We start from the raw sequence: 25170 nt of genomic DNA on the forward strand, positions 1-25170 counted from the left end.
CTCCCAAAGTGCTGGGATTACAGGCGTGAGCCACTGTACCCAGCAGAGACCTGAATATTTTCACTAGAAAACTAGTAAAATAAGGGAAATAACCTAGATTATATCTAAGGTTTATCCAATTAATAATAAGTTTTCTTTTGCCATGATCCTGAAGTTATACCCGAAAAAGATAAAGCTCTATTTCCTGTACATGGCACATTGTGTACACTCAAAAGTATTTTTTTAAATGAAAGGGAAAGCAGAAAATATGAGAAAGAGCTAAATAAATTTAAAATGTTATTTTGTGGTGAGAACTAAAGTAATGGTTAAGGAATGAATTACAAAGTCCTCTAATTTCTTGAAAGCATGAGACAACCATTCCAAATGAGCTTTGATAACATTAAATACACATTTACCGATTCTTACGAAAAATTATTATTATAGATCATTCAGTCTTCCATTCCTGCAAGTAAATTATTTCACTCCAAGAAAACGAAAACATTCCAGGATAATGAGTACACAGTAATTCTTTATGAAAATTAAAAATCACCAAATGTGGAGTTCTAACAGCAATTTCCTTCTCTATGTTTCTAAATATAATACTAAATACTCCAATATTAATTTCGGATTTTTTAAAAAGCCTAAAACTGCTACCTTTTTCAGGTGATTTTTATTAATATATCACAGGATTTAAGAATATTTATGCACTAAACAAAAAAATGATCATCTGTTTAAGGAATTAAGCATACAACTACAGTTAAATAAAAATGAAGCTGCTGATATTAAGAAAAAAAATCTTCATTGTAGAGAAAACAGAACTTACCAGGTAATTTTCCTTGTATTTCTAATTCATCAAACTCATTTGGAAACTTCAAACCCTCTACTATTCTACCTCCAGTTGTCAAAATGTCATAGAGTAGTAAACCAAATGAATAAACATCAGCCTGTTGGTTATAAATGACATTTCCTCTGGCAACTTCAGGTGCACGAAACCCTGAAAGTAAGCAGATAAAATAATAAATATGACCAACATCAGGGCTCATACATCCAAGGAGGCATACACTTAGGCTATATGCCAAATAAGAGAGTCAGGAAGAGATGTTCTAAACCAGGCTGTGTTATTTTTATAACAAGGTACCTTGATCAAGTCAATTAATTGTTCTGTCTCATAACATCTCACCCCCCAAGGTTGACCACACAGGACAATAAAATCCTTCAATCTTTATTATAAATATTTTCAATCTTCAATAAAATTACCTTGAATGATAATAAGGATAAACATTCAATGGTAAGTTATTAAGTAGAGTTTCATAATTAAGAAATAAAGTGTACTCGGAAAACCTATATCATTTTTCTCGTTCCTAATATTAACTATTTCCAGGACAGTGTTTTAAAAACAGGAGAGATGAGTAGAAAGGAGATTTCTAAACTTCACTCCAACTCACTTTAACCTGAACAAAATTCTAACACTCTCATTATTTCCTGAACTTGTCTCTCTGCTCCTCCTACCCAAAAAATAAAAAATAAAAATAAAAACAACAACTAAAACAAAAAAAAAGCCTTCTCTCTCGGGTTCATGCCTGAAATTCTTTTAAGGGGAAATAAATCTTTTATTCCATAAGACAGATAAATTACTTTTAAATTCTTCAGAAAAAAAGAGTGATTTCAACATTTGTGATAATAATAAAAATATAAACAACCTAAAGACATCCAATCACAAAGGGAAATGGTTAAACAATGTATACCATGCAGTAACTTAGGGATCACTTTCTAAGATGATATGCTATGACATAAATTAAAAGAATATGTAAGACATAATAGTGGATAGACAGAAAGTTATCAAATATGTGGAAAAAATCAACTGAATTAATTTTCTTAGCTGTGATAATGTTATTATGATTATGTAAGTAAACATCCTTATTCTAAAGAAATATACACACTGTTCAGAGATGATATGGCATGATGTCTACAACTTAATTTCAATGATTCATTCATACGCAAAGAGAGCAAGAAAGAACAAGTAGGGCAAAAAGTAAATAATCAATGAATTTATGCGTCGGGTATATGAGTATGAATGTATATTGTACTACTCTTTCTTTCTTTTTTTTTTTTTTTTTTTGTGAGATGGAGTCTCACTCTCTTGCCCAGGCTGGAGTGCAGGGGTGTGATCTTGGCTTACTGCAACCTCTGCCTCCTGGGTTCAAGCGATTCTCCTGCCTCAGCCTCCCGAGTAGCTGGGATTACAGGTGCCCACCACTGTGCCCAGCTGATTTTTGTATTTTTAGTAGTGACAGGGTTTCACCATGTTGGTCAGGCTGCTCTTGAACTCCTGACCTCAAGTGATCCACCCACCTCGGCCTCCCAAAGTGTTGGGATTACAGGCAGGAGCCACTGCACCCAGCCTGTACTACTCTTTCAACTGTTCTTTAGGTTTAAATATTTTCAAAATAAAAAGTTGATGGGAATGTACATAATTAAAATCTAGGAAGAAATACATCCCAATATAATTATTATTTCATTTGCTAAAATTATCTGTGCATTTTATCTTCCTTTTTATTTCCAACATTTTTACAATGAACTTATATGATTGTTAAAGTAATTTAAATATGCAGCCAGAAAAATATAACGAAGTATGAATTCATAGCCTTCAAGGAGCAAATGACTGAATTTGGAAACAGTTCTATTTGACAGACAGACTACCAGCAAAAGATGGAGCTCAGCAGTCCTCACCATGCTGGAAAAGCATGAAGAGTTGGAAGGATGGAGACATCAAATTTGAGCATGATAACCCCTGCTACACTAACTGATAACATTTCCCCACATATATGCATGTAAATATATTGTATACATAGTAATATATTAATATAATTACATATAATTAATTATCATGTGAATTAGCATAATTTACATACTATATTGTTACAGATGCAATGTTTCAGACCTAAATATATTATACATTTCCTTAGAATAAGGGCATTTTCCTATATAACCATAATATAATTCTCACAATCTAAGTTAAAGAATTGTGTAATTAAGATAAAACATATCCCTAATAAAGTGCACCTGTGACATAATGTAAACAAATCACAATAGCTCCTAATTCATCTCTCTCTACTATTTTACAGACACCTTATTGAACATTTCATTTGATTTGCACAAGAATCATCTGTGGTAGACAGATAAGGACTTTCTATTTTACAAACGACATAATCCTTTCAGAAATGTATGTATTTTCCTAAGGCCACACAGATAATGAACAGCAAAGTCAAGAGTACTTAAAAATAATGAGCTACCCACACAGTCACTAGTTCATTAACAACCTTTATGCTTCCCTTCTTAGAATGTGGAAGAGATTTTGGAGGCTTATTTAAATCTTAACCAGTTATTTATTAGTCATTGAGCACATTTATTAGGTATCTATTATATCTAGGTACTATTCAAAAACTATTTAAATGTTCAGCATATTTTTTTCTTGATAAATGTACTGTTAGAATTTGGAATCACAGGCTCTTAAAGCAGGAAAAGACTCTAGGGGAAATTTCGTGTAATTCTAAATTCTCATCCAGTGCACACATCCTTTTACAATAGTTTTTACCCCTCTAGGCAACAATCCGAAGATGGTAGAGCTGTGAAGAAGGTTGGAATTTTTTTTCACAATGAGTCAGAGAACTCAGAGAAAGATAACTGTGAAGATATGGAAATGAATATTTACTTCAATATGGAAATGCTTTTAAACTTCTAATCTTCCCCTTTTCAAAGTAAATATCTTCATTGGCATGATCTCTAGCATGAAAACATAATATTATTTATATATTCATAAAGTGCCTCAATTATAATATAATACCCTTCTAAAAGCTTCTTTAAATTCATCCAATGAATTTCTAGTGTTCTTGATTGCACTAACAATTTCTTGATGAACATCATGCCACTATTAAGTGGTAGAGCCAGTTTGGTGCTTAGTAAATGTTCAATGTATTGTTGCCAAATGAATGAATAAATGAATAAAAAATAAGTATGATTTCCCCTTGGATAATTATCATAATGATTACAATGTTAAAATACTTGAGAAAATATGATTCATTGTCTAAAAACTATTTTTAAAAATAATTTTTCAGAGAAGCCTGCATTTTAACAAAAACACAACAAGTAAATAAAGAAAAGATCCACAGATGAAGGATAAGAGAAATTTATGAATTAAGTCTGAGTATATATCACATTGTGTACTGAAACATATCTTTTATTTTTTACTTTCAGAGAAGTATGAGTAGAGTATGTTCCATCATCTCCATCAGATATTCATGTATGTCCAGCCAGTAACATTTTATTTACCCTAAGACTATAGTATTTATATGGGTGTGTTAAATACTATCGCATTAGTTAAATGTTAAAGCCATCAGTCAGCATTCATCTCAGTCAAAAGTGCAATTGCCACAGGACTCAGAATTAACTGTCACTCCCAGCAGGATATGATATAAATATATCCATTTGACTGAGTTAATGTTGAAACTCTCCAAGTTATTTAAAGGTGAAAATATCCAAACCATAATTATTTTCAAAATGTGGACAGACACAGCACCACGGTCCCTGTCAATAATTGCATTGTTTCTGTCTCTGCGTCCCCAGCTATCACAGTGCTGGACCAGGAGCTCTGCTCTCAGGCTGCTTGGGTTTGCATTTTGTCCTACAGTTTTTGTCCCGTAGGACCTTGTAAATGTTTTTTTTATATTCTCTAAACTTTAGTCTCTGTATCTATAGACTAGAAATAATAATAGCACATATGTCAGAGGGTCCTAAGGATTGAGATACTCAACTCATGGATAGAGCTAAGCACAAGCCCAGCATATCGCTCATGCTCTGGAAGGTTCTGCTCCTAATACAGCCGTAATGGACCTACACTCATAATGCACACACTGCAGTAAGAGTTAGTATAAAAATACACCCAAAATGTTTAACAAATCCATCGTCTTTTGTTTCTCTAGAAGTTTCCATGTTAAAAGATGTAACATTAACAGGAAGATTCATTAAACGGAAAAGACAAGAAGATAACTGAAATTGTATGAGAGGGAACTATTTCCTTCCCAAACAGAACTGCTTTGGGGAAGAAAAAGTTTGGTGATGGTAGTAGTAGTAGCAGTATTAGCAGGAGTGAGAGTTATTGTTATTTAAAATTGGAGGCAGAGTTTAGGGCTGAGATAATCAGAAGTGCTCTAACAATAATAAATAGAGTAATGATAAAGAGAAAATCTAGGTTACAGCCAGAAAAAAAAAAAAAAAAAGCTTACAAAGTACTAAGCAGCCTGTGAGAAGAGTAGGCAGAAAAGAAAAGATTAGGCCCTGGGTTTCTGACATGATCTGTCTCCATATTTATGTTACCACCATTCAATATTGGAGATTAAAAGGGATCAGGAAGAATTGTGTGGCTTGGTATGAAGAATCAGATGGATATTACATTTTAGACAGGTTTTCAGCAAAATCAGGAAGTCAGATACTGAAAATGAAAGGCCATGAGTCTGAACCAAGGTGAACTCAGCTGGCTGCTAGCTGGCCCAGACCACAGAGCGAAGAAGCAGAGCTCAAGTACAAGCGCACAGCCCATAGGGACCCGAGAGATCCACTGTCCAATTAAGCAGACAAGGCTTCAACAACAGATTTTCACCCCATGAACAGAAAGACTGGGTTGGGAGATGCAGAAAGAAGAAACTGAGTGGTCCAGTCCACCTTCATGTCCCATGACAAAAATGAGCAGATCTTTCAAGAGAAAATCACTGTCCCATGCCCACTTTTTCCAGGTGGGAATATATGAGGTCTATGGAATTTCATCCTTTAGACTGTTTTTCCAAACCTCTCATTGACAATGTTTGCTATTCATGGCTCTGTTGTTTTGTTTTGACTTTTTTAATAGTGAAGATTAAATAAGCTTCTTCATGTTAGAGTTGCATATGGTTTAGGAGAGACTATAGAATTTAAAGCCAAATATCTCTGGATCTGGTTCTCATTTAGACTGAATTCTTATCTTGGCCAATTACTGAGTGATATTCTGCAAGTTATATAATCTCCCTGAGCCTCAGTTTTCTCATTTGGCAAATGAGAAACTAATAGCTAACTTCCAGCCCTGGCATGAGGATAAGAGATCTTGTCTCTAATATACGTGGCACTGGGCCTGATGCACAGCAGGTACGCAAAAAATGATAATTAGTTTTATTATTATTGAACAACACAGAGACACTCTCAGCCAGAACATACACCTTGAAGTGTTTATGAGAATACACAGTCTACTTCTAAAATGTAACTATCCAAAACAAAAGAGTATATATGTATTTGGAGCAAAAATAAAACCAGGCATTGGAATCTGGGGCCATTTGCTTATCTAAGTACAAAAGTTGAGTGGGCAGGAAACGAACTAGAACCTTTTCCCTAGTGAGATATCCTCTAGCATATTTTCTTCTGTGCCAGGCACGGTGATGAAATTGAGTTGCAATCAGCAAGATGATGTATAGCCACCTGTAATTTTACTTACAAATAACTAACTATATAAAGTTTCCCTAAAGATAGAGTGTTCCCCACGCTCCAAACAAATGCCAACCCCTAAATGATTTACTTCCTGCTCAAACTGATGTCTGAGACAACATGTCTGTACAGATCACTGGCCCCATAACTGCTTTTCAGGATTGGGAACTAAGAAAGGGAGGTAAGATTCCACGGGGTAGACAGTGATGTGTACAGAAACCCTCAGTAGGGTCACGGCCAGCCCCCTGTACTCAAACATGTATATATTTCTGCAGCAAAATGTATGCATATTCACACTGAGCATGAGAAATAAAGATTGTAATAAGCATCAAGTCAGCTTGCTTAGGTTTTGACACCAAATTAGTCATTTTTAAAAAAAAACTTGGGATTTTCAGAGTTCTTTGGGTTTCAGAATTATGAAAAAGAATTTGTGGACCTGAATTTGATTTGCCTCACAAGTGTCAACAGTACCTAGACTAAAGTTTTTGCTGTTACTTTTTATGACCTCTAGAGTATCTAAAGAATCTACAAATCTAACTTTTAAACATATAACTTGATATCAAACATTCTCTTCTTTTTATTCAGTTTTTGCCCTGAAAAATTACATCAATTGTTTTTTTCATACAAAATACAATGATAAAAATCACAATGTGATGCTTGCATTTTTTCACAAAATAAACCTCTGTTCACAATGTGATAGACTCTGTTTTCCTTTTGACTCTTCTGAACTCACATCTGAGGTCAGTGGTTATCCATCCTGAAGATAGAATTATGAGACAGACCTGATCACCTACCTGGTGTGCCCTCTGATGTTTTTATCCCCATTCTACAGCAGTACTGAGCAATGCCGTAGTCAGCAATCTTTGCAATGATGGCAGCATTGGGATACAGGGTGAAAAGCAGCACATTGTGGGGTTTCAGGTCTCGGTATATAATCATGGCTGAGTGGAGGTATCTGCCAGAAAATGCACAGGAAATCTTATTCAAATGTGATTACATTATAATAATTTTTGTCCTAATTTCCTTAAATATAAATGTCCACTATGTCAAGCATCAAAAATTCTGTGCTCACTTTGACCCTTAAAGTTAAGAGATATTGTAGAAGGAAATCAAAACATATAAATCTAATATTACAAAGCAAAGTTATGCTTTAAAAAAGGGTCAAATCTGATAAGTGAATGATTTCAATTTTAAGACAAATCTATCTCAGGCAAAGACCCAATTTTTAGAGACTTTTCTTTTGTATATGTGAACAATTACTTAAAGGCAATTCTGAATTCTCTCAATGATCATATGAATATTTTAACTATTTCAAAATGTAAATATGTTAAATAAGAATTGATGGGATTTTGTTATACTTGCCATTTATTTAATAGTTTTGATTTTCCTAAAACCATATAGAGGTTTAGCTCAGCTTTAAAATTTTTCTCTATTCTATTTATCATTGATATTTATTTTTCTGACTAAAATGTTTCCCAATGTTTGGAAAATATTTTCTACTTTTTGGATGAAAACAAATGAAAATATAAGACTTTTGCTTGCTATTAGTCTCTTCTTCTGTTTGAGTATATAATTTACCATAAACCTAATCATGTTAGATATTAAGGTTAAAAAAGAACATTTGGGGCTAAGAGTTAGAATGAATACAATTTTGTCTTGGAAAAGACGACGGGTAATATTAAAGTCCAACCTTCTGGAGACTGACCCACGCAATCACGAGCAACTAGAGTTGGACATTTCAGGCAAAGAGTAAAAGATAGTTAATATAAAAAAACAGTGTAAAGTTTTCCTCTCAACCAGGTCTTATCCATTCTGGAAACATGGTCAAAGAGCTTACCGCATCTCAGCTACTAATGTTATTATCACATTAGATGTCTATAAAATTCTGATTTCCAACTCTGTCTTCTCTGCCCCATGATGTCAAATTGACTACAGCATTTCATGTGATGTCACAGGTATGTTATAACCTATGTTGAAAATAATTTCTCACAAGACTTAATGGAGTTAAATTTAAATCCTTTGCTTATTCGTGACTGTTGGTTTTGGCTCACATTATATCAATTAATAGTTACTCCATCACCTAGCACCAATCACTTCTGGAAGGATTAGAAGCAGAGCAGCAATGATACCCTGAACTTTCAATTGTATGAGGGCCTGGAGAGTACATATTATTTAACTGCATCAACTAATACAGCTGAAGATTCTCTCTCTTCCAGGATGTATTTGGGACATTTGACATTAGGCCCATTCATTTCAATATACCTATTTTGGGCTGAAAAAAATAAGATAAATACACTAATGAAGTTGACCTTCACAGTAAGTAATGGGCTTGAAAGAAAAATTTACCAAGGGATTACTGAAAGGCCATTAGGTACTCTTCCCCTGCTGAAGAGAAAAGCTGAGAGATTAAGAATAAAAAAGCTAAAGCCAAGTCATACATCATTGAATAGTATCCAAATCCTTTATAAGACATGCTTCTTTAAGTATATTTATAGAACACAGACTCTTTCAGAATACTTTCCAAAGGCTAAAAAGAAATAGTTAAGCTTAATTTGAAATAATGTCAGTGGGAAAGAGATAATATCTTGGTTAGTTAAAATGTTCAATTATAGAATTTAATCTTAAGAAGTGCAGTTCTAATAGCTTTTAATAGACTAGCAAAATAGCTTTTGAAATAATAAGTAAAGATCTTTCCTTCCTGATAATAATTTAGCCATAATTTATGCATTGTGTAACCATGACTATTGTCAAATATTTTATTAAAACAAACTGGTTTATATTAAGTTAAACAGTCATTCTTTGATTGTGATTATTGTAAGAGTTGCTAAGAGACTTCTTTCTTCATAGCTTAAAGTAAACTTTATCTGATTCTGAATAGAATTATTCCAAAAATAGAATGCATTCATTCATTTGACAAATATGTACTAGGTATCTATGAGGGCCAGTCATTTAGTATACAAAGCCATCTTTGTATCTCTGCTCCCTTGAGGGTGTCACAATCCAGAAGAATTGTGCTCAAACAGTCCTCAAACAGGTGTTTAAACAAGATTCCAGAAATATGTAAGTACCACGTGCTAGGGAAGCACAGAGGGAGAAAAACACTGAGGTAAAGACAGCAAAGTTGACTCTCCTGCTAGACTGTAAGCTTTCAACCTCAAGAACAATATAATATCTAGCTTTCACTCTTTAGCCCCAAGTCAATGTCTTGCACAGAGCGTGTGCAAGAAACACAAGTTGGAGAAGCTAACACTTCATGACACACTTGATCTTCATAGTAGAGATGGTATGTGAAGAAATTCTTAAGGAAAATGAGCTCTCTAGGCAGACAACTTGGTGGAAAGAGAGGAATAACAAATACAATGATGGACAGACATGAGCATAACTGAAAATTCAAGCCTGTCATCATGGCTAGAATGCAGTGTGGGCAGTGGGGTGGCAGGGGCTGCAAAGGGAAGCAAGAGGCATACAGAAAGATCTTTGATGCTATGCCAAGAAGTTTGGATGCACTTTGCAGATAATTGAGAACTGTCAAGGAATTGCAAGCATAAACAGATTTTTATTTTAGAAAAGAAATTCTGATAATTCCCTGGACATACTGAACCAAGACAGCAGGAGTGGCATAAAAATAAATGAATTGACTAAAAAGGTAATGTAAAATAGAGTCAAGGACCTGGTGGACAAATGCATACTTGCTTTCGAGGGAAGGTGTTTGGCCTGGATGGGACAAGTATCCTGGCCTGGCAACTGTGGGATATAACAGAAATAACAGATTCATAGTGGGTGATGTACCAAGGCAGTACATTCCATTTTGAAGATATTGAAACACAGAAACATATAAAAAATGCAGTTGACTGTATTTTCATAAGTTTTATAGAATTATGATAAAGAGTTCAAACGAAGTGGATTGAATTGGAGAAGTAAGCTAACAGTTAAAAGCAAGATGGAGGAAGAGAGAGCATGTAACGTGAAGAAAGTTCTTGTATGTCACTCTAAACAGCTCCAGCATTTAAGGGACTCCAAAGGAGCATGATTTTATTTCCTGTGCTGAAACATACTTGGAAAAATAAACCTTAATGCTGAGTTTTCAAAATATACTTAGTGCTGGTAGAAGATTGGTAGCTACTGAAATCTACTAGCCTGTTGTGATACAAAATCCAGAAAGCTTTTCTGGCATTATGCTAAGAACAAATTAGGCAAATTATTTTAAAATATGCTGACATTTCATTTACTTCATCAGAAACTGCTGTATTTGTTATTTAAAGTAAGGTTTCAGAGAACTAGAATAAGTCATTTTAGAGATAAGGTGTTTCGAACAGTGTTAAAAAAATAGCAATTCTTCACTTTATAAATAAACACTTTGGGGATTTGTGGAAGAATTAGGGAAAAACTAGAACCTAGAGTTAGTTAAATGAAGGAAAGAGGGCACTGAAATACAGGAGACTATTCTGCACTTTACCTAGATTAATTTAACCCAAGGTTCCCCCTGGTGTTCAAAAGCAGAAACATCAACTCAAATCCAAATCCCTGCACCCTGTTTCATTTCATAATCTGTACAGTTTTCAGTAGTTTCTGGACCCTTTCAGGAAGGGACATTTCTGGATACTACCTAAAAGGCATATTCATAGCATTTCAGAAGAGAAAGAAGAGAAGGAAAGTTGCATACACTGCTTGGCTTCTATGCCCCAGGCACTGTTTTCCTTCTTTCCTCCTTTCTCCCCCTTCCCCTACTGTCAACACAGTAATTCTGAAGGCTTACTATTTTAGGAGCTAGAGATACAATGGCGAACAAGACGAAAAGTCCCTTCTTTCATGGTACTTAGATTCTGATGGCAAGACAGACAATAAATAAATTTTTAAAAAATTAAAACATAAAGAATCCTAGGCAGCAATAGTCCTATAGGGGCTGGAGAGGCAAAGGGTCGTTGGGGACATCCTCTCTGCTGAGAGTCCTAAATGAAAGGATTCAGAAAGATTCAGATAATCCTTTATAATAAGTAGAGAGCACATCTGGGAGTCAGACATTCCTGAGTGAAATCAACAGCAGATATAAAGCCTCTGGTATCTGCAAGGAACCTCAGGGATGGGAGTGGCTGAGCACTGTACCCAAGAAATAAGGCAGGGGAGGGGTAATAACAGGAACAAGTCCTGATCCAACTTTCATGTTAGAAAAATCACTCCAGAGGCTGGGTGAGGAATGGGACTATCATGAGACAGAGGTAGAAGCAGGGGACCAGTAGGCAATGAGAGATGATACTGGCTCAGATTTAGACGTTAGTGAGAGAAATTGTTAGAAGCATTAAGATATATTTTGGTGGCAGAGCTGAAAAGATTTGCTGAAGGATTAGCTGTGAAATGAGAGAGGAAGAAAGGAATGTAAGGTGACTCTCAGGTGTAACAGGGTGACTGGGGTTGGGGAGCAATGGCAGAGGGGACATCAAGAGTTTCATCTGGAATGTCTCCAATTATTACAGAAGTCATCATAATTTTATGCATTAAATATTAGTCATGGTTCACAAACTATTTAAAAAATGGGAATCAGAGATATAAAATCACAGTTACTAAATGTGTGGAATAGTGATGAATCCCAGGCCTTTTGTCTTCAAAGACCACAGCCTTTCCACTCCAGTGTGCTCCCTCTCCAAAGCTTGCTCTGGATGCAGGGTTAGGTGTGCCTCTGAGACATGTGAGATGGTCATGCCGAAGAATCCAACATGAATCACTCTAGTCCCCTTGAGAAGTATGGACTCATCTTTCCTCATTGGAATCATGTAATTGACACTTACTTTGATACTGTGAAGCCTAACTTATACATTTTTATAGAAGGCAGATCAGTACAGGGTTAAGATGATGGGTTCTAGAGCAGAACTTGTGGGTTCAAAGTCTATTACTACTTGCTATGAGGTTCTGCATGGTTTCCATACTCTTATTTTCTGAAATTACAAAATTTGATCAGGGAAATGGTAGTTTTCATCCAAATTGTTTATAAATTGTTACTGGAGCACAGCGTTACTGGGAAGTGTTCTCAGAACCTGAGAGCAAGTCTGGGTCACACTTGTCATGCACTGAATAGAAAACAACACGACCTACTTACCTCAAACCATCAGCTACATGGAGTGCGATCCTGTGCTGTAGGGTTCTAGTGAGGCTGGCTTTGTCCTGCTGAAGCAGGCGATCCAAGGAACCCTTGGAGGCTAACTCCATCACCAACATCCGGGGACGAATCCCAGCTGCCAGCAAAGATATCAAACTGGGGTGGTGGAGGTGGCAAAGCACCACAAGCTCCTGCAAAAGTCCAAAATCATGTAAGAGTAATTCAACATCAGGTCTTACCCACGTATCTCCTTCTTTAAACTGCATCAACAGGCTGAACATGGATTTCTCTGTATGACTGGATCATAGCAAACTTTCCATTTCTTCTTTGAGTTTTTTTTCCCGTATTTTCAGTAATAAAAAGCTGGTTTTGAAACTACAGTTGACCTATGGACAACATGGGATTGAAGTGCATGAGTCCACATATACATAAATTGTCTTCCACCTCTGCCACTCTTGAGACAGCAAGACCAACCTTTCCTCTATCTCCCCCTCCTCAGCCCACTCAATGTGAAGATGATGAGGGTGAAGACCTTTATAATGATCTACTTCTACTTAACGAAGATTAACTATATTTCTCTTCATTATGATTTTTTAAATAAAATACTCTTTTCTCTAGCTTGCTTTATGGTAAGAATGGAGTATATAATACAGATAACATACAAAACATGTGTTAATCAAGTGTTTATGTTATCAGTAAAGCTTCCAGTCAACAGTGGGCTATCAGTGGTTCAGTTTTTTGGGGAGGTCAAAAGTTATATGCAAATTTTTGACTGCACAAGGGGTCAGCACCCCAACCTTTATGTTTTTCAAGGGTCAACTGTATTGTCAGAATTAAATTTTTAAGTTCTATTTTTCCTTTGACTCTGTTTTTATCAGACATTTAATGCAGAAACAGTGCACACAGTGTAGTCATACTAACAGGCCATGTCAAACTCATCTACTGAATTCTGGTTAGCCACAGTATCCTTCTCAGCCCAGGATTCTCTATAGCCACTACTAATCAGCTGCAACTGGCATATGAGGTAAAACCTGCCTATAATCTCTGGTTTAACAACTACAACAGTTTACCGAGGATAATGCTCAGTTTCAAAGAAATACATATCATCCCCTCCTGAAAACTCTCTAATGACTTCCCATTTCCCTTAGATGAAAATCCCATCTACTTCCATGGCCTCAGCACCTGATCTGATCATGCCCCAGGCCTTCCAGACCTTCTCCTTTCCCCCTCCTCTTCAATCACCACCCTTCAGCCACATTGGCATTCATTCAATCCCAAGGTGTGCCCAGCTTCTTCCCATCTTAGGGTCTTTGCCTGTGCTGACCCCTTTCCCTAGAAATCCCTCCACCCTTCACATGGCTGAAGTCTTGCCATTCAGATCTTATCTCAAATATTACCACATCCTCAGAGAGGCCCGCCATGGGCCACCCTTACTAAGGCAATCCCTGGCTGCAACAATCTCTCTGCAATTCAAAAAAGTCCGAGATATCATTTTGGCTTGGACAGAGGGATTGCCTTAGTAAGGGTGGCCCACGGCAGGCCACTCCGAAGATGTGGTAGTATTTGAGCTAAGATCCAATGGCAACAACCCTCTCTGTGGCCCACATCATGTGAGACTTCACAGCCTCTTTTATGACATTGTTGGGCTTGAATTCCAGATTCGCTTTATACTGTATATTGCACTTTACTCTGAAACGGTAACTCCGTTGAAATGTATAGCTTGTGTGATGTTAAATTGATTCATGCTTTAAACTGTGATTGCTGCAGAAGCACTGCTTCTTAACAACCAGCTTCAAAGATGTGGAGTAGCGGCGCCCACTGATTTATCAGGAAACTGAAACATGGAGAATTCTGCAAGCTGAAGAAGAAAGGCTGAACACCCTGAGAGGGGATTTTCCAAGAACAAAGCTTCAGACTGTGATCATATTTGCTTAGTAGATAAAATCTTTTTTTTAATGCCCATGTCAGTTGGTTAGAACTGATGAGAACGAGTTAAGTTAGCTCGGCTTGTTTTCATAGGCACAGACAGAGGTCTAATCCAAATTTTCTATCCTGGAAAAGCAACTCACTGATTGCAAAGAAAAAAGAGCGTAATAGTACAGTGTAATATAGATCTGCCCCATGACTACTGGTAGAATGACCGTCAAATGTCATTTTTCTTTCTTTTTGTTGTTGTCTTTTTCTTTTTTTTTTAAAGAGAAGAAGCACATTATGCACACCCCTTTTGTTTTTAATTTCTTCCACCATTCCCTTAGTTTGCCTCCCTGCTTATACACTAATTGGCTCTGTAGACATTTTTAATGTACTAATTTCCACCATAGCTCCCCAAACACATGGTGTAAAATTTGAAATGCATGCTGACAGCAAGGCCAAAAAATCAGTTTATATAACAAATTACCTACACATTAAAAGAGATTATGTCAGATTTGATTCACAGATAAGCTTCTATATATAAAATGTTCAATTTGGTTCTAGAACTACAGTGTGACTGTTGTTACTAATAATTAAAATGCCTCCAGGGTATTTTGTACTCACATGAAATCTTCTATTACTCAGAGTACTTAAAATATTATAACTATGTATTTTTTAAAGGTTACAAAATTTACTTAGTGTAGCCACTAAGAATTTTTTGTAATAAATCAAGGGAAAAGTAAGGATATATAGATTCCAAAAATACAGTTGAGTTCTGGTATAAGATGGAAGAATTCACATTTAATTTTACTTCCTCTCTCACCCTGTTTCTATCTCTCATTCCTAATGTCAATAAAGACTCAAAAAAAGAAAGAAATCCCCAGTAGAATCCAAACAAGAGAGAATACAGGAGTAACCACTGTTAACTAACAGTGTATATTCCCCTTCCTTTCCTCCTTAGAGTACTGAGTTACTCAATCCTCACCCATGCAGCCCCTGGACTTTAGTTCAGGGGGAAGTGACCCCAACATCAGCCTCTCAGAAAAGGTGGGAATATTCTAAGTAACAGCACCCTCAGGGCCACAGTGATCAGTTTGGTAACAAAGGCCTAAAGCCAATTAGCACAAAGCATTGCCCTGAACATAGTGCTTGTTGAGAAAAGCACAGATAACTCACTGGGGCTGAGAGACATCTATTTATTTAATGGGTTATTATGTAGGCCATTTGATTCCTTTGAAATACAAGTACTCAAAAGAGGTACCCTCTTTTTTTCTGTACTTGGAATAAGTAATCATGAAGCCTGGAACCAGTTTATCACAATGGGAAAAGCCATTCTGAAGGAATTAAACCAATATACCAAGGTTAAAGGAATTTTAAAGAAAATTGGCCAGAGTGACTGGATTAAACCAATCCTATGGTGAGTACCTCCCATGACTTTTTTTATGGATGAAAAGTGAACATAATTTATCTGATAAGCTCATTGCTGCAAGTTATTGATCTATGAAGAGATGTAGAACAGAGTCTGAAGTATCTAGAACAAGCTTGTCCAACTTGTGGCCCACAGGTCACATGTGGCCCAGGATGGCTTTGAATGTGGCCCGACCCAAATTCATAAACTTTCTTAAAACATTATGAGTTTTTTTTTTGTAATTTTTTAAAGCTCATCAGCTATCATTAGTGTTAGTGTATTTTATATATGGCCCAAGGCAATTCTTCTTCCAATACGGCCCAGGGAAGCCAAAAGATTGGACACCCTGATCTAGATACTCTGCAGCAGATTAAGAAGCAAAAAAAATAATGCAGCACTAAGCAGAGGGGAAACAATTTCAAGTCCAGCATCTCGAGAGCAAAGCCTGCCTTCCTTTGGCAGGTATGGTCTCAGCAGTGATCCCTGCCCATGTAACCTAAAGAACAGAGTATCCCTTTGCAGTATGCAGCCCTTAAAAGTCTATGGTCTAACCTTCTTGTTCAGAAAGTGGTAACTTGAACAAGCAAACCTACATGAATGTGAAGAATGCCCATTCTAGTTACCTTTAATAATCAATACAGTCCTTCTTTAACAATCAATATAGTACTTACTTCATACGAAGTCACCCAAAACTACTCAATTTGGAAAACTGACAAGATAAAAGAGAAAGATCAAGATGAACCCACAGAGCAAATAACCTCAGAGAAAACAGCAATAATGCAAGTAATACAAAAAAAAATTCTAATTGACATGAACAGAAACACCTATGGACATTTTATCCAAAAACGTGGCTACAAAGGAACAACCAGAGGGGATGGAAAGAATTGCTGGAAATGGAAAATATGATTATCAAAACAAAATTCACCAGAAAGCTAAATAATAGATGATGCAATTCTAAAAAATATTAGAAACCTGTAAGAGACAGTCAAGTAAGTAACACAAATTATAGATAAAACTTGAAGAGGGAACTCAAACATGGATGATAGACCCAAAAGGCTTGTCATCTAACATATACTCTTGGAGCAATGATAAGCAATAATGAATCATAAGTAACTAGATATAGGCTCCAGAGAAGCAGAGCCTTGACTGGGTTTAGCTTACTACTATATATATATCATATGTCCCATCACCTAACCTGGTATTTAGTAGCTGTCAATAAAAATGATTAATAAATGTTAGGGAGGAAATAATAAATAATAGAAGAGAATACACAGAAGACAATTTTTCACAAAATAATGAATTAGATGGAATGAAAAACAACCTACACACAAACACATACTTGTAAAGGTTCAGAACACTGAAAACAAATGAAATTCAAAAGATCAAATTTTCAGTTTTCAAAATGAAATTAAAGGTATCCTAGATAGGAGCAAACATCTGACCGACTGCAGACTTTTCATTAGCAACAGTGGGCACTAAAAATCAATGGAATTTTCTTCAAATTTTGAAGAAAATTATTTCAAGCCTAGATTCCTAAAAAATAAAGTGTGATGACATATCCACCACATGGGAGGGCAAAACTAAGATATTTTTAACATGTAAGGACTGAAAACATTTACCTCACAAACACCTTTTCTTAAAAAAATTACTTGAAGATATTCTTCAACAAAAACTAAGGACAATCCAACCAAGAGAATGGATGGAATCCAAGAAATATTGAGAATAATCAAAGAGGGCGAGGAAACTAACTCATAGATTAATCACTGCACAAGCAGCCTAGAAATCCATCTCTCCTGTTTAGAGCAGTAAGTCATGTGCTGAATGAGGAATGTCTTCAAGAAGAAAGTAGATTCTGTTATACAAACTGTATGATTAAGAACTTAGAAACACTTGAAGTCATGATGAAAATATATATCTTTTCCTGAAGTACGTTTTTTAAAAATATATGTATATAATCAGAAAACCTCAAAAAGCTACATAAAATAAATCACCACTGGTACTCAGAAGGCTAAGGTGGGAGGATCACTTGAGGCCAGGAGTTCCAGACCAGCCTGGACAACCTAATGAGACTCCATCTCTAAAAACAAATTTTTTTTTAAAATCAGGGTAAAAATGTGACCAAATTAAAATATGCCTTTATTTTTATAAATTGATGATAAATACATAACAATAGAGCATCCATTTGACTTTGATATTTGGAATGTTACTATTCTGTTAGTAAAAGAAGTTAGTGACAGAAGGTTGCATTTCTTTATCTAGAAGTAGAAATATTTTGGTTCTGTACAAATAAAAAAATATATAAATGGCATTTATTGGTTTTGTTCTCAGAACCAAACTATAGACAAAATGTGAACAATTTAATTATGAGTACAGACCAGAATATAAATGTTATAAACTTTCACTACATAAAAATAATAGAATAAATTAGAGAACTTGAGAAGGTGATGGGAAAAGGAGAAAGAATAGCGTTAATTTTCCTCATCTCACATAGCAAGGAGTCAGTCCATGCTGTCTAGAGTTGGTATACTAAAAAAACAAAAGTTTTGAAAATCATTCCAAGTTATAATTGTTACTATATCAGGAAAATTAATGCAACCAATTTTAAATTTTAGGAAGTGGACAGGGACAGGGAGTAGGAAATGGGATAAGCATGCTAACTTTCTCCATCTTTGTAGCAAGTAATCAATAGCAGTTCTTATTAAAGTGGATAAATCCAGAAAAGAGAGGTGCAAGCTTATCAGTGAGAGTTTTAGTTTAAGATTTCTAACCTTCAATCAACTTAGCAATGTGAGATCATGCATTAAACTTCTTCTTTCACCCTGAACACACAGAAGTCATGTTCAATAAAAATAAAAATCATTCTCTCCCTAGACCAGAAAAGTAAAAGATAAATACTCCGAAGAAAACAGAAGGCGAAGTCAGGAGCTTGCTAGGCTTCAAGGTCTGGAAGCAGGTGGAGGCAGCTAGGAGTCTGACTACTGTGGAGTATCAGGAACAATAATATGGCACTGAAAAGTCCCAAGTTTCTACATTTCTAACAATCTCCTAGGTAATGCCTGGCTGCTTGTCCATGGAGCACATTTTGAACAGCAAGGTTCTAAAGTAAAAAGAGGAGTGTAAGTGAGTCTTACAAAAAATTTTACAACACACTATGTATCACGATTATAAGGATTCTCAGAATACAGTGCTTTGTTTCTCAACAGGAGAAATAACACAAAACTTTCTACTCCACAAAGAAAAGACAAACTAGGATTGCATAATTAAACTTAAGTAGAAATGTGGTCATTATTTTGCATTTTCACAACTGTATGCAAAATAAGAGTTCCAGTAGATTAATAATGTGCAATTTAATATAATTATATTATTGAATTTCTTACTTGTCTTAACAGCCTGAGTGATGTATGTTTATTAAAAATCTTCACAGCCACTTCTTCTCCTTCATAGGCTGCTCGATAAACTGATCCAAAACTGCCATCACCTTTTGAAAAGAAAATACAAAGCACTTAAATTAAGCTGTGCAAGCAAAAAAAACTAAATAAATTATATCTGTTGTAATCATATCTGTTGTAAATTTGAATAGAAACCTGACCTACTTGTTTCATTGAATCAAATCTCCTTTAACATTTCCTCTTCCTTCTACTCCAAGAAAGATATATGTAAAGATTTTGTCCTTAACCTTCCCGTCTTCCCTCTACACATACCCTGCTCAATTATGTCATCCACTTCTGTGACTTCATCTATCCCTTTAATGCAGAGAATTTTCACATTTTCACTTATAGCCACCTCCTAAGTGCTTTCCTACACTTCCAACTTTGTGTTGGTGATTTCACTGGTATGCCCTTCCAACTCAATCACAGCCTATCAAAAGCCATATTTATTACCTTTTCCCCTAACTAGTTTTTATTCTACCTTCCATATTATAGCTGATGATAACAAGACAAAAAGTCTTTTTGAGGCCCTTCTGGAGTTAAAATTGAAGAATTATTTTAACTCTTGCTGTGGTCTAACCCCACGGCTAACAGTGGCAGTCCACTGTGTAGCCTCATTTACATTCCCTTCTTCTCCATTTCCACTACCACCACACCCATTTGGTGGCCTCAGAGCTTTCTGCTGAGTCCCAGGAGGCCTCCTGAGTTCCTTACTTCCAACTCATTCTCTCTCTCTTGCAAAATTAATTTTCCTATCATTCCACTTTGATTGTGTCACTCTCCTGTTCAGAAACAAATTATTCCGCGTTGCCTACTAAATCAAATCTAAATTCAGCTCCATAGTCATATAGTGGCCCCTAAATCCTTTTAAAGTTCTCCTCTTGTTCTACTTCTCATTCTCAAGGCTGGAGTTCAGTAGCTTTCCTTGCCCCAGTCCTGGCTGAATAGTACATCTGAGGAGCTTTTTAAAACGCTAATGTCTGGGTTCAAAGATTTTGATCTAATTAGTCCCAGGAGGAAATGGTCATTAGATTTTTTTCTTCTTTTAATTCTGTACTTAGTAGAATTAGTAATGAGCAGGTAAGGTTGAGAACAAGTGCTCTAGACAAACCGCAATAGCCAAAATTTCCTGAGCATGCTTTGTACCTTCAGGCCTCCATACCCTTGAAGAGCTCGGCTACTCCATCATCTCAATCCCCAGGGAGTTTATCAAGCCTATAGGGACCAATACATACCAAGATATGGAGGCCTGCCTCACAAACTGACCATGATCAGCCCCGTGGACTGTTACTCTCCACCGACATTTAGCAAATCCTGTTTGTACAATATTTATGGTTCTCATATAGTGCCTTGAAATGTAGTCACTTGATGGATATAAGTGAATACACACAAAACAGTCTATAAGGAAATATAACAACTTGTAATTTCCAAGTGGTGAAATTACACATCTATGGAAAGCCTCTACCTATTTATTTTTTATATGTCTATAATGAGCATATATAATTGTATTTTATGCTCAGAGAGAGCATAAAATATTAAAATATTATTTTATTAAATAAATATTTATTTAATTTTATTAAATATTATATTAATATTTAATATATTAATATATTATTGATTAACTTATTTAATTATATTAAAGTATATTATATTAAAGTATATTAAATTATATTTAATTTAAATTAAATTAGAAAGTAATTATATTAAAGTATATTAAAATAATTAACTTATTTGAGCATGTCTTGTATTTCTATTAGATTGTAAATATGTTAAAAGTATTATTTGCATCTTATCAGTCTTGGTATTCTCTCATTCTATCCCTCCAGTACTTAATATTTGACTTTTAAAAACCATTAGTTAGGATTGTTGGTATTGAGAGAGCTTCAGAGGGAACTGTTACATACTGGAATCAGAAATAGAATCAGGTAAACAGAAGAGGGAAAAGAGAAAGAAAGCAAGTAGAGGGGGAAGGGAGAGAATGGGTCGGAGAGATGGAAACATATAGATGCATCTTGTTCTGCCTCCCCTCAATCTGGACAACTATCAACAACAAAGAAAAATTGCAATGCAGCATAGAGAAGAAACATACTCTAGGGAGATACATCCAAATTTCAAGTTGGGGTAGGGACTTCTAGTTGTTTTTTTCTTTCTTTTTTTTTTTTTTTTTTTTTTTTTTGAGACAGAGTCTCGCTCTGTCGCCCGGGCTGGAGTGCAGTGGCGCGATCTCGGCTCACTGCAAGCTCCGCCTCCCAGGTTCCTGCCATTTTCCTGACTCAGCCTCCAGAGTAGCTGGGACTACAGTCGCCCACACCACCACGCCTGGCTAATTTTTTGTATTTTTAGTAGAGATGGGGTTTCACCGTGTTAGCCAGGATGGTCTCGATCTCCTGACCTCATGATCCGCCCATCTCGGCCTCCCAAAGTGTTGGGATTACAGACGTGAGCCACTGCGCCCGGCAGAGATTTCTAATTTTTTAAAGCCCTTCTCTATTTGAGAATCGCCGCTGCATTAATATGGAGTATGGATTGTCATGTCTTTCAGGTGACTGAAAACAAAAATAAAGTTAAGGACTACTATTATGTATTTGTGACATCTAGGTTGGAAAGAAAATTGAAGGCAAGGAAATTTTCCTAACCCCTCAAATCACACCACTGAAGTGGAAATACCTGTCTTGGCTCTCCAGAAAAATAAATAGCTCCACAAAGAGGAAATGTACCCTGTGGCTTCTCAGACGCATGAACAGAATCCCATACATTTGTATTTTAAAATATATTCACAAAACAAGTCTATTCATATCTATTAAGGTGGGTCGTATTACTCACTGCATAATAGTTACTGCTATCTTGGGAAAAAGAGTTACCAAAAGCCTGAATGCACTGCTGCCCTACAATAAAAATGGAAAGAGGGAAAATTGAGAGAGGCATGACCTTCTCCAGATTACGCTAATATAAAGATGCTGGAGTCGCTACCTGTAAAAGGTTTTTAGAAGGATACACCTAATTTGTTTAAATCACTGGTATTCAACCCCACCCCTTATCTTTGGCAACATCCGGAGACATTTTTGATTGTCACATCTGAGGGAAGGGGAGATACTACTGACATCTAGTGGATAGACAGAGATGCTGCCAAACATTCTGCAGTGCACAGGATGACCCTCGATAAGAAAGAGTTAGTTATCCAAGCCAAAATGGCAACAGCTCAAAGACTGAGAAACTCCTATCTAGACTGCTTTCTGTAAATGAACATGGGATTTATGGATTTATGGGACATGGGTCTAGAGAAGGGAGAGTAATCACAAACATTTTCCTATATGGGTAGCTAAACAGACTTTGCTTTTTTGTTTTTTGTTTTGTTTTGTTTTGAGACGCTCTGTCGCCTAGGCTGCAGTGCAGTGGCACAACCTCGGCTCACTGCAACCTCCGCTTCCCAGGTTCAAGCAATTCTCTGCCTCAGCCTCCCGAGTGGCTGAGATTACAGATGCCCACCACCACACCCAGTTAATTTTTTTGTATTTTTAGTAGAGATGAGGTTTCACCATCTTGGTCAGGCTGGTCTTCAACTCCTGACCTCGTGATACACCCGCCTCGGCCTCCCAAAGTGCTGGGATTACAGGAGTGAGCTACTACACCTGGCCAACTAAACAGACTTTGTAAATGACGTTTCCACATACACTACTCAAAACGTGTCCATTCATCTGAAACACATTTTAATGCAGGAAAAAGAAATATTTTAGGGATCTGTGTCTGACAGTTTGGGATTTCTTCAGAGGAAGGATGCACCATGTCTGGTACTTTCCTGTATACCTTGAAGTCTGGGGTTAAGATGTAGGATTCAGCAAGGACGATTCAGCATTTTATGTTAACCCACTATTACTAATACATTAACTTCCTGAGTTCCAAAGCATTTAAATTCATCCTAAACTTCCCAATCAATGCCAATAAGAGGGGTATAAAGGAGTTTATTTAGCTTTAAATATCATGTCTCAAATTTTGGACAACTTTTTGCTAATAATATTATGTCCTGACTGACAGATTTTAGGCATTATTTCTGGGGTAATTTGATTAAAATTAAATGTATACACACAACAACAACAAAAACTAAACAAAGTAAGGTCAAAATTGTCTTCAAATGCTTTATATTAAATCAATCTAATGCATTTCGTAGTTGTCCCAATGACTCTCAGGAATGTTTAAAACTTGAGTATGTCAGCCTACAGTTAATAATAACATACTGTATACTTGTAAATTGCTATGAGAGTAGATTTTAATAGTTCTCACCACATAAGTATTTGAGATAATGTATATGTTAAATAGCTAAACTTCTCCATTCCACAACATATACATATATGAAAACATCATGTTGTACACCATAAATATATACAATTTTTACCTGTCAATTAAAAAAATTTGTACAAAGTATATCTTTTTTAAAAAATGATAACCGAGGAGCCAGACAGATCACAGCATCGCAGGTCTTGTAAAGACATTAGCTTTTATTCTGAGAGACATGAGAAACCACACATGTAATCTACAGAATGACATACAGTAACATATGTTGACTGTTTCTCTCCCAAAGTAGTTATAATGCATACATTTTTCATCTTCTGAAGTGTATGAGCATGTTTTAAAAACATCTTTTAGGCCCAAAAATCCATGTGCAATTATAGGACAGGTCCAGGAAGTCAAGATACAAATGAGAATATTGAAACATGGTTACCATGACTTCACCTTTTCTCAATGAGCACCTAAACATGCTACATGAATTCAATGATTTCCATCATACTCTACTGAAAATCACTGATTGAATTCACGGAACCAAGAAATGTAAATTGTTCAGCATACCAAAAAAAAAAAAAAAAAAAAGAATTTGAGTATGTCACCATGTAACACTTTTGACTTTAATTTCAAGGCTTTTAATGAATATTTCTATGAGAATTCAGCATTGTCACACTGAGTCATAAAACCCCTGCTATGGCTACACTGAGGTGTGCTTCCTTTACCTATTCTGTCATTTTAAATATAAAATATGGCTGCTTCACTTAACTCACCTGAAAACTGTCTTATTTGCCTCCCATATCCCTGGCAATTAAGGCAAATACAGAGATATATTTCATAAATATTTCTGCTTCCATGATAATCTCATCCTCATCTTGATCCTAGTCTACATGATTATGTGCAAAACAAATTCCAGATCTGTAATATTATATTCCTTTAAAATATATCATTCCAAATAAAAAAACTATAACAAATATATGAAGACAGTAAAATCTATGACAATATAATTATGAAATCTATTTTCTAAATTATAAGGAGAAAATTACATCCTCATTTTTATTCTCAAATTAACAAAAAGAATTACCTAGGAGAAACTCTGGAGCTTGTTCAAATTCCAACTCATCATTATTCAACATAATATTTCTAGGCAGGTCAGCCAAAATCAAGTCAGGGGCAATCTGAGATATTGGAAGGGTGAGCCTTGGTTGATCTGGATTTACTAAGAGATCTCCTGAGAAGTAATAAAACATTTTTTTTAAATAAAAACAACATTTAAGGAGATACATAAATTTGTGGTTTTGATGTGAAAAAATAATGGAATATTTTCTATAATTTCTAATCCCTCCCTTTCTAACCAATCCTATATTTCTCTAGGAAATTTGAGAACATTTTAAAGATTCACTTAGTATCTATCTACTTGGAATTTTAAAAACTTATTCTTATGTTCACTTGTAGAATTCTGAACTGCTGCAGACTACCAGACATCTGACTAGAAAGTTATCTACTCTCTGCTTTTGCCACATTCATGAAGCTGCAGCTGTTATTATATGGCAGACATGTTGGTAAATTAG

General features: G+C 35.7%; 1 protein-coding gene across 3 annotated transcripts in view; it reads right to left on the reverse strand.

Annotated features, from left to right (window-relative positions):
• LRRK2 (leucine rich repeat kinase 2) overlaps nt 1-25170 on the reverse strand; it is a 143449-nt gene that overhangs the window by 20405 nt on the left and 97874 nt on the right. For all 3 annotated transcript variants that reach the window (XR_010148048.1, XM_001168494.6, XM_063785773.1), the window contains exons 38-42: nt 24684-24830; nt 19274-19374; nt 12578-12768; nt 7281-7441; nt 803-973 (exon numbers count right to left, since the gene is read on the reverse strand). Coding sequence is in view for 2 of the 3 variants with exons in the window: in XM_001168494.6 (XP_001168494.1) it covers nt 803-973; nt 7281-7441; nt 12578-12768; nt 19274-19374; nt 24684-24830 (771 nt within the window). In the remaining variant the exon portion in view is untranslated. The remainder of the gene's footprint in view (nt 1-802; nt 974-7280; nt 7442-12577; nt 12769-19273; nt 19375-24683; nt 24831-25170) is intronic.

This window comes from Pan troglodytes, chromosome 10, assembly GCF_028858775.2.
Source record: "Pan troglodytes isolate AG18354 chromosome 10, NHGRI_mPanTro3-v2.0_pri, whole genome shotgun sequence".
Lineage (NCBI taxonomy): Eukaryota > Metazoa > Chordata > Mammalia > Primates > Hominidae > Pan > Pan troglodytes.